Source organism: Centruroides vittatus, unplaced genomic scaffold (assembly GCF_030686945.1).
Source record: "Centruroides vittatus isolate TY-2023 unplaced genomic scaffold, ASM3068694v2 scaffold_861, whole genome shotgun sequence".
NCBI classification, from domain to species: domain Eukaryota; kingdom Metazoa; phylum Arthropoda; class Arachnida; order Scorpiones; family Buthidae; genus Centruroides; species Centruroides vittatus.
The window spans coordinates 558,634-569,149 of NW_027122718.1; the positions used below are offsets into that span (position 1 = coordinate 558,634).

General features: G+C 29.7%; 1 protein-coding gene across 1 annotated transcript in view; it reads left to right on the forward strand.

Annotated features, from left to right (window-relative positions):
- Nucleotides 1-9,529, forward strand: part of LOC136990029 (histone-lysine N-methyltransferase SMYD3-like) — an 85,376-nt gene extending 75,847 nt beyond the window's left edge. The window contains exons 10-12 of the mRNA XM_067288360.1: nt 117-294; nt 5,282-5,390; nt 9,246-9,529. Of these exons, the coding sequence (XP_067144461.1) occupies nt 117-294; nt 5,282-5,390; nt 9,246-9,377 (419 nt within the window). The 3' untranslated portion in view covers nt 9,378-9,529. The remainder of the gene's footprint in view (nt 1-116; nt 295-5,281; nt 5,391-9,245) is intronic.
- Nucleotides 9,530-10,516: the final 987 nt, after the last annotated feature.

Consider the following 10,516-nt stretch of genomic DNA (forward strand, 5'->3'; position numbering starts at 1 on the left):
ATCTGTCTTGAAATTATTGTAATTATATATGTTAAGTCTTCTTTAATAATTTATTTCATATAAGTTATTTATTCAAGTTTTTGATTGATTAAATAATTACACTATCATTTTATCAGCTAATCCGAGGGAAATTTTAAAATTAAGTCTTCCATTGCTTAAAGAACAAGAAACTGTCATGCATCCAATAAATGTTCTATTAGTAAAAATTCAAGATATTATATTTGATGCTTACATTGATTTACAAGACTGGGAAGAGGCTTTAGAAATTGGACTTAAAACTTTAGATGCATATAGGTATGTAGTGTTATATTTGGAATAAATACAAAGTTGTATTAATTAATTTGGAATATTAATGTATTTAATTTACTGAACACCTAAAACTTATCGAAAAAAAAAATTTTATTGTGATATATAAGCCCAAAAATTTAGAAGTTACATTTTTATTCAGTTAAAATGAAATGTAAATTCACAAATTCATTTCAATGTGCTATCATTAAATGTATTAATTAATTGTTTTGTTTTGAAAACTATTGGGTTGTTCGGAAAGTAATTTCGTTTTTTTATTACTAGAGGAATTAGATGTATTTTTACCGGCCAATTTTATTTTGAACCACATTTTCATTATATACTTTGACAGCTGACATTTTAAGGCTTATTTGTAAAAACTTTTGTTTGATTCTGTACAATTGTTTTTTTTCGGAGACCCATGAAATATGGAAAATCGAAAGCATCATTTTCGGCATATTTTGCTTTTTTATAACTAAAACATCAAAATGCTGTTCAAACAAGAAAAAAATTGTGGTACATGTTTGGAGAAGATGCGTTGAAAGAAAGACGGTGCCAAAACCGGTTTACAAAATTGCATTCTGGCAATTTTAATATTGAAGATACCCCACATTCTAGATGTCCATTTGAAGCCAATGAAAACAGAATAAAGGTGCCGATCGAAGCGATCTGCCGTATAACAACATGTGAAGTCACTAAGGATTAAATCTGTTAAATTGAACCGTTTATTATTACTTAAAACGAATTGGTTTCGTTTCGAAGCTCGATATATGGGTTCCACACGTTATTAACGAGAGATGCTCTCTATGGTTGGATTTTAAAGAAATTTGTTTTTGAGCTTTTACCAGACAATTTAACAATCGATTCGAAAGTGTACCGCCATCGAGTAAACAAATTGAGTAATATCATCAAACAGAAAAGGCCAGACTTGATCGACAAACAAAGTGTAGCGTTTTACCACGATAATGCCAAATTTCACACAAGTTTGGTAACTCGGTCAGAAACTGTTATAGCTTAGATGGGATGTGTTATCGCACCAACCGTATTCGCCGGATCGGGCACGCTCGGATTATTACTCGTTCCGGTCTATACAAATTTTTTTAACTGTAAGACATTTACTCGAAATGACAATGTCAAAAATCACTCGGATCAGTTTTTTGTAAACAACGATCAAAATTTTTATGAATATGAAATCATGCTACTACCAGAAACAATGACAACAGGTATTTGATCAAAATGATCAATATATAATTCAATAAAATATTTATTTATTATAAGAATATTGTGTTTATTTTTCTATGAAAAAAACGAAATTACTTTCCGAACAACCCAATAATAGTCTAAATTAGCTTAGATAATGTATTTTTTATCGTAATTTTTTCAACATTTTAAAATTAATTAAAAAACAGAAAGTTGGAAAATAGTAAACCTTTAATTTAATGGACTGATAGTGATATCCTTTACTTGTACTATATATTTAAAAGAACTGGTAAAATATCTAAAAAAAATTTTTTTAGTCGAAACTAATTGAACATAAACTATGTTTCGCTGTATGTAAATTACTATAAATATACTATAAGTGTTACTTTTATTCATACTGTTTACATTATATTATTTTATTTGGGGCAGTACTGATTCAGATAGTCAAACCTCTGTTAATACAAACTTAATTCATTCCTAAAAGTTGTTTGGAAACCGATTCATTCTCAAACCAAAACAAAGTTTCATATAAGAAACAATGTAAAATGGATTAATCTGTTCTCGACCTCCAAAAGAAACCTGATTTTTACCTTGTTAGCTGTATTTCATGCATAATATACCTATAAAGACAATATTATATTACATATAATATTACTTCATATGTATCTATGCTTATATTTATTCTATTTATATAGTATTAAAAGCAAATGTTCCCTCACAGATAACCAAAACTAACACTTTACAAAGATATGCTTTAAGTAGAGACTCGACTCTGACTGCCAAGATGACATATAACCAAATTTATCAAGACCAAGTACTTTATCAATGCTTTTTGAAATATTGTTTCAATTGATTTAATTGAAATTTTATTTTATTTTTAATTTTAGTTTGTTTTGATGTAAGGGCTAGTTTTAATTATTAGTTTTAGTTTAATTAACTGGCTACCTAGTATTAATAAATATTAATATTATAATATATAATATTAGATCGATAAATTTTTGTCATTTAATTTAACTTAAGCATATTTAAACATGAATTCTTGAATGCCATTTGTATTATGTGAATGTCAATTAATGCAGTTTTTATTAATTAATTTAATTTAAATTCAACTGTTGTGCATACAGAAAAATGAAAATACAGTCAAACCTGTTTTTATGCGGGGGATAGGGACCGCATTAAAAAAAAACGCATTAAAAAAATCTCACGAAACTTCACGAATGGCTGTAAATAATAGTTTTCGCAACACAATTAAAAAAATATTTTTTTTATGCGGTCAACAGGGACTGCATAAAAAAAGTCTCACATAGAAAATAACTCAAAACCGTACGAAATAGAATTTATTGACAACAGATGTCAGCACTTGACTGCATCGTCTGGTCTATCGTCTGTTTTACATATTTTTGTCCAGGTGGTGTTTTGTTGACTTAAAAAGTAAATTATTTCATTTTTCGCATATTCATGCAATAATATTACTATAATAAGTTCATTTATGCTACAATAAGTTTATTTAGCTATAATAAGTCAACGTGAGACATGACGAATCGCACGAGACTAGTCGCCAACTATACCGCACAAATAAAAAATCGCACAAAAAAAACCGCACAAATTAAAAATTTGCATTAAAAAATTGCTCAAATAAAAATCGCACATAAAAAGTGACATAAAAACAGTTTGACTGTAATAGCTTTCTCTCATGTACTTTGAAATGTAATTTAAATAGCAAAGTCACCAATGATTCATTAAGAGACACAAGATGATCTCTGTGCCACTAACTTCTGAAACAGTAGGCCCGTCGTCGATTGGTTGGGATGTTGACTTTTTTTTTAACACAGGACATATAGGGAGTTCACCTTCTTGCCGAGTAGCTTGTTTGGAAACCAACTTATTGTATGGAAACCAGAGCAAATATGGCATTCAATGTTTTCTTTGTAACTTGAGGTTTGACTGTACATGTTGATGTGATTGTTTGTGAACTTGACTTGTGATGTAATTTTTAGAAAAATGTTTGAAAAATTATCAGTTTATTATGCAGATTGTTTTTAGTCTAAGAGGGTTAGTTAGTTTTGAAAAATATAAGAGTTATGAAAAAAATTGATATATCCTCTTAATTCGCACACAGTATTTTAAATAATTAGGCAGTATTTTCTTCTTTTGACTCAATTGTGTTGAATAACTCCAGCAATTCAGAAGGAGACAACAAGTATGAATGACTACTAGATGCTATGTTTGTCTTTAAGCTAGAAAATTCTATGCTAAATCTTGCAAAACTAGCAAAAAAAGAAAAGAAAAAAAACATGGGGGATACTGTAGATTACCACCTATGGAATTTCGGATCTTTGGGTATATATCTGAACTCAGGAGACCGAGACGAGTTCAACGATACCCTACTTTTGGACCGGAGACGAAAAATAAAAAAGTTATCATACTTTTTTCCAGCGATCGCACGATGATAGGGAGCCACGTCGCTCTCTCTGCTAAGTCGGCCTTGCTATTGCAATCGGGAGTCGTGTCACTTGCCATTAAAATTGCCTTTAGTAGACGTTCCCCCCCTTTTTTTACTTTGTTCAAGAACTACCGTGAATCAATAACTAGTGACATTTAGCACATGGCGGCCTGCCGGCGGCTCCCCTCCGAGAGGTCAGTCGGGAACACGAACAGTGGGAACGGCTGCCACGTTCGCTGCCATAAGTAACAGTGACCGAAATGGCGATTGCGCGATGATCGGAAGTTGCGTCGCTCTCTCCGCTCTCGTATCGCATGTTTAACCCTACTGGAGATGACCGTAGTCCGACGTCATGGTTTGCAGACTTTACCGCAAGATGGCAGTACTAGCAACTATGGTGCTGTCTTCACGAGAGCATTAAAAAAGTAGTGATAACTTTTTTATTTTTCGTCTCCGGTCCAAAAATAGGGTACCGTTGAACTCGTCTCGGTCTCCTGAGTTCAAATATATAATCAAAGTCCTGAAATTCCGTAGGTGGTAATCTATAGTACACCCAAAACATGGAAAAAGTATTCTAGATCTGTCAATAGTGTTACTAGTTGATTGTAAAGTTTTACATTTGCCCATAAATATATGCAATCACTATAATAAGACAAATTTGAAGGACCTATATATACATGCTTACTCTGTAGAGCCTACCATATATATCATGTATATTTACATCAAAGTGTTAATGATTAATAATAATTATTCTGAATATTATACAGAAATAATAAATGAAATCTTGTGATGTTGTGTACCATAGATTTGCCATCTCTGGACTGTAGTATTTAGTATTGTGTATGCTTTAGTCATTTGTTAGAATACAAGAATTTTTAGTTGTCAGTTATTTTTAATACTTTTTTATAATTTAAATAAAACTTTTTCATGTCAGTTTAATTTTTTGAATATCTTTTGATTATAATATACATGCACACACAAAATCCAGGAGATTAACTCAGTATTTTGTGTTTTCATGTTGCTGATTTTATGGTTACATTTACAATAATGTGTAATAAAAAACAGCATTTTAATGTTTGAGATGGTATCTTCTATATTACATACCAGTAATTGTTATGCTTTCAGCATCTGCTCTGGAGACAGAGTATACATTGAGTCAGGTTATGCAAAGATTTTATTTCCATTCTATGTAATTTTGTATGCGATATAAACTATTACGGGTTATATGTCACTATGGATTAGCCACATAAAATTACAGTGGTGTATTTTTTTTATTATATATTCATTAATATTTAGTCAATATTTTATATTAATAATTTATTTATAACTTTAAAAACATTACTATTTTTAAAGGTATTATTACAGCGATTGTCATCCTTGTCTAGGAATACAGCTGTTTAGAATTGGGAAAATACAGTTATATTTAGAAAAGATAAAAGATGCTAATAAGACTCTTAAAAAGGTATTAACAATATAACAATATTTCTTAATGCAAATATAATGTGTTAATGTGTTGTTTTGATTTAACTTTTTAATAATTTAAACAATTTCAACTGATATAAAAAGTGATAATTGTAGCTCATTTCTATAATATAAAGAAAAGTAATGGAAATTTTATCATTATCTGAAATTGTAATGATTCTCATTTTCAAATGTTACAACAGTACAGGTAAAATTTGATATATGCAGTTTTTATCAGTACTAGTTTCAATTATGTTCTACATGAAGTTCACATTGCTAGCTTGACAGAGCTCATAGCTGGCAAGACTGAACTGGCCCTTTCTCTTCACTACAAGGGTTTCTCCCTTTTTGTTTTTTGAACAAATAAAATGAATAGTGTTTCTTTATTAATAAATAACAATTTTAAGATTTTATTTTTTTGTTAGTAAAAATAACATTAATTTATAGGGATAGAAACAACTATGGGTCTCTGAATTTTCTCCAGACCCAGGGAAAAATACCCTCTTGCAGGTCCTGACTCCTGCTTGTTTTTAGTAGGAAAAAGTGAACTTTAGTTTTCTTAGTGCAGTGCTCTTATTCAGACAGTTTAATTTGTATTTTCACATTCATCATAATTTCTTCAAATATTTTATTTTAATTCTTCAGTTTTTACATGAAACTCTATGAAAAAAGAAAATAACAACTGTGAAGGTAAAGTAAGAAAATTTTAAAATTCAAGTAAAATATCACGCATTATGTATTTGTTTTTTTTTTTTTTTTTTTTTTTTTTTTTTTTTTTTTTTTTTTTTTTGCCACTTTTAGTGGTTAGTCTAAACTCTATAATCAATCTTTAATATTATTTTCTATGGTTCGTTTTCATGTTCGTATGCAACTATCCTGCACTTCATCTAAAATCTTTAATTAATTAATAACACCTTTTTACACACTTTTTACACAATAACTCTTAGACACCTTTTTACACACAGCCGTTTTTTGCTACAATTCAAACGTTTTCGGTTATTTTTAATAACCTTTTTCAAGAACCGTTACAGTCGAATGCAGTCGTAATTTGAACAAACGTCGCCAATTGTAATGGAACTTTTTTAAAATGCTTCTATCCGCGATCTCCTAACGGGAGATTTACAAACCATAAACTTATAAGTTTATTTTTATTTTTTATATCATTAATACGCATGCCAGCTTTTCACTCATGATATGTATCACAATAACTTAACAAATTCACCTGCCTATTCGTTAATATACCTAATATACTTGTATATTACACACGTTTCTTGTAAAGCGCTGCTGTACATGAATTTCCTTGCCCATTAATATACCTAATACAATTGTGAACTAGCAGCAGTACAGCAGCGCTTTACAAGAAACGTGTGTAATATACAAGTATATTAGGTATATTAACGGATAGGCAGGTGAATTCGTTAAGTTATTGTGATACATATTACGAGTGAAAAGCTGGCATGCGTATTAACGATATAAGTTTATTTTTATTTTTTATAAGTTTATGGTTTGTAAATCTCCCGTTAGGAGATCGCGAATAGAAGCATTTTAAAACAGTTCCATTACGACTGGCGACGTTTGTTCAAATTACGACTGCATTCGACTGTAACGGTTCTTGAAAAAGGTTATTAAAAATAACCGAAAACATTTGAATTGTAGCAAAAAACGGCTGTGTGTAAAAAGGTGTCTAAGAGTTTGTGTTGTAAATTAACGCAGTCATAGAAGAGTGTAAAGTATAATTAATTAATAATTCTTCAATAAATGTTTCTTTATTTCCCATGTTTTTACCTCACCCAAGCAAGTATAAATGTAAAAATTATGATTTTAGATGATTTGTTAATCAGCTAATTCACAAATTAACTTACTTCCCACTGATTGTTAACTTTGACATGTGCAGTTTGATACATATGCAGTATATTTGCAGAACCAACTAACTGCATATATCAAGGGTTACCTGTATTACTTTTTATCTTAAATTTACTCATTAATTTCCCAAAATAATCAAATATAGTTAAAACAAAAAACTATTTCACATAATGTTACTTACTTTGTTTAGTGAATTATAAAATTTATACTACAGTTCATGCTTATTTTATTTGGATAAAATTGTTTCAGTATAATAATAAATAAGAATAGATTTAAATGAATTTATCTCTGGAGATATGTAAAGAAGCTGTCTCTTAAACAAATTATAATTTAACTTTTAATTAATAATGAAAAATTAAATTATACTTTTGATGTATTGGGTCATATGATAAGTAATGTAGTTTTTAAAAGATTTTGAAGAACAAAACTTACATTAATTAACTTTTTATCATGCACATCTGATCGGTCTGATACACTGTGTGCACATTTTGAATTGTCATCTCTTGACATAAAATTGTAGCCACACCAACTTTTCAGTAGCTTCTAGTTTTTTTCATTTTTGCTTGTGACCATTTCTTGACCGAAAATAGATGCTGATATGGTTTCATTTTTATTTGGCAGTTTGTAATGAATTACTCCATAAATATTCCACTGAATGCAGATTTAATCTCATTCATACTGTTGTTAAAGATTGTTGTTTTGTTGGTAATCATTGTCACATCACTCAACAAAAAAACCTTGAAATTCAAGTAAAAGTTTTAATAAAAACATAAAAATTAAACTTTTATTGAGTCAAATTTTACATTTTTATTAAAACTTATCACGCAACAAAAAAACCTTGCAACCGAGTAATATGTCGTAGTTACAGTTAGTTATTAGAAGACAGTACAGACTCTTGTACACGTTTTAAACACAGCCGTTTATTGCTATCATTCAAACGTTTTCGGTTATTTTTAATAATCTTTCTCAAGAACGTTTACGTTAAATTTACGACCGCATTCGAATGTAACGGTTCTTGAGAAAGGTTATTAAAAATAACCGAAAACGTTTGAATGATAGCAATAAACGGCTGTGTTTAAAAGGTGTACAAGAGTCTGTAGTGTAAATTAACGCAGTCTTCGAAGAGTATAAAGTATTAGAAGACAGCCGATAAACATTGTCTTTTCTCACTAATATCTGAACTGTACGAGTTATTTATATATAGTAAATTACATTATTTTGAAATTTTCAAAATATGTAATTAAACATAATTTAAAATATCCCTATAAAACATATAACACAGAAAAATCACACTTTCCAGCAGTAGCTGTTTAATAAACATTTTTTGGCCACATTTGGGGATTACATCAGGTTAAGCATACATTAAATCAAACCTTGGTATATACTTAACCCCACAAAGACCCTGAATGTGGCAGAAAACATTTATTAAACAGTTATTGCTGGAAAGTGTGAGGAAGGTGTGATTTTTTTTTCTGTTATATTTCTTTTTCTGTTCTTACAAATTAAATTAGTATTATTAAAGTTACTTATTGAATTTGTAAGTAACTAAGTAAGTATAATTAAACATACCGGTAATTTAACAGTATTAAATGTTAAAACATTTCATATCTTTAGAATTACCATAATTTCAAAATTTGAAGGGATGATTAATGAGCAAATTTTAAGCTTTTTGATTATTATGCCTTTGTGTCCTTTATTATAGCTTAAATTTATCTTTGTATACTAAGTACATTTATCAATTAACAGGACTTTATTATACTGGAAAATTATGGATGCAGACAATTAGTCTTACTGATCAGAAACAATATATTTTTTATTTTTTATTTTTTATTTATTTATTTATTTATTTATTTCACCTGCTGAAGCAGGTGAAATAAATAAATAAATTTAAGCTTTTTGTTTTGTATTTTAGAAAATAATCAGCTTATTTAAATTAATTGTGTATTTACTGATATAAATTACAATTTTATAAAGTTAATTATTTTATTTTTAGACAGAAGAAATATTAAAGATCACCCATGGAACCAATCATCCTCTATATCATGATTTATCTCAATTATTTGTACAGTGCCAAACAGAATTACATATATTATCAGAATTAAATTATAAAAAGAAAGTGATATAATGCAATCAGTTATAATAAATGTATGTTGAATTTTAAAATCTTTATCTGTTTTTAAATTAAAATAAAAAGTTTATCATTTTTTTTTGTTAAATGTGATATTAAGATGATAAAAAAATGTAAATCCCATTTGTTAATAAAAACAAAAAAAATCAGTTTCTAGTATTAAATATTGTTTTTATACACTTTCCACCCTGCAAACAGTAAGAAGGCTCATTTTAATGGGGCTTTGTTGTTGTTTTTTAAGTTATGGCAATGCAACACTTGGTTGATCTGCCTAGGGGGGATGCCTTCCAGAAGGTCTTTTTAAGGGAAACTGGCCCCTATTTAGGCGTTACAGACGTGGAGAAAACCGCCGAGCGAGGTGCGAACCCACGACCGAACTCCCAGTGTTCGGGGAACGAAGACCACTTGGCCACTGGTGGGCCTTTTAACGGGGCAGCCAGATTCCAAAATTAAGCTCCTTGCAGTTCAACATAAATTATTTTTGTTTTATAACCACATCTTCGAATTTATTAAATTTTAAATGACAGAGCATGATGTATCTGTGTTAATCCATTCATGAAAATTTCTGAGTTTACCATACACTTCCAGAACAGCAGATTGATGCCTCTACTGGTTTGTTCATATGCTCATCAATTGTTAAATATCATATTTCCTCAATTCAAGATGCACTTTTTTACTCTTTCAAAGCTGAAGAATGTTTTTTTGAATTAATGGCATCTTACAGTTGCAATTTAAAAACAATTAGCAATCATTGTGCGTAGACAATGATGTTGTGACCGTCGGCCATATTGTATATATATATTTTATTATATATAGTTATAATCCTATCTTATTTTTGCAATTTCCTCTTTTTCCTTTGTCTATTCTTTCTTAAACTTTCCAAGATGACCGTTATCGCCTTGGGGCTGGATTAGCCGTTCTGAGAATCAGTAGAGACAATAGCAGGTAGTGTGGCCTGGGGAAAAAGTGGCTAAGAGAGGGGTCACTTTTCGACTAGACACAAAAAGAGTCAGATGAAAAGAGAGAGGCTCGATCGTGATTTCCGAGAGAGGAAAGAAGTTTGTGATAGTCTAGTGAGGAACCGAAATATAGAGACCGGCATATTGGAGAACCCCGATAATTGAGAGAAGAAAGGA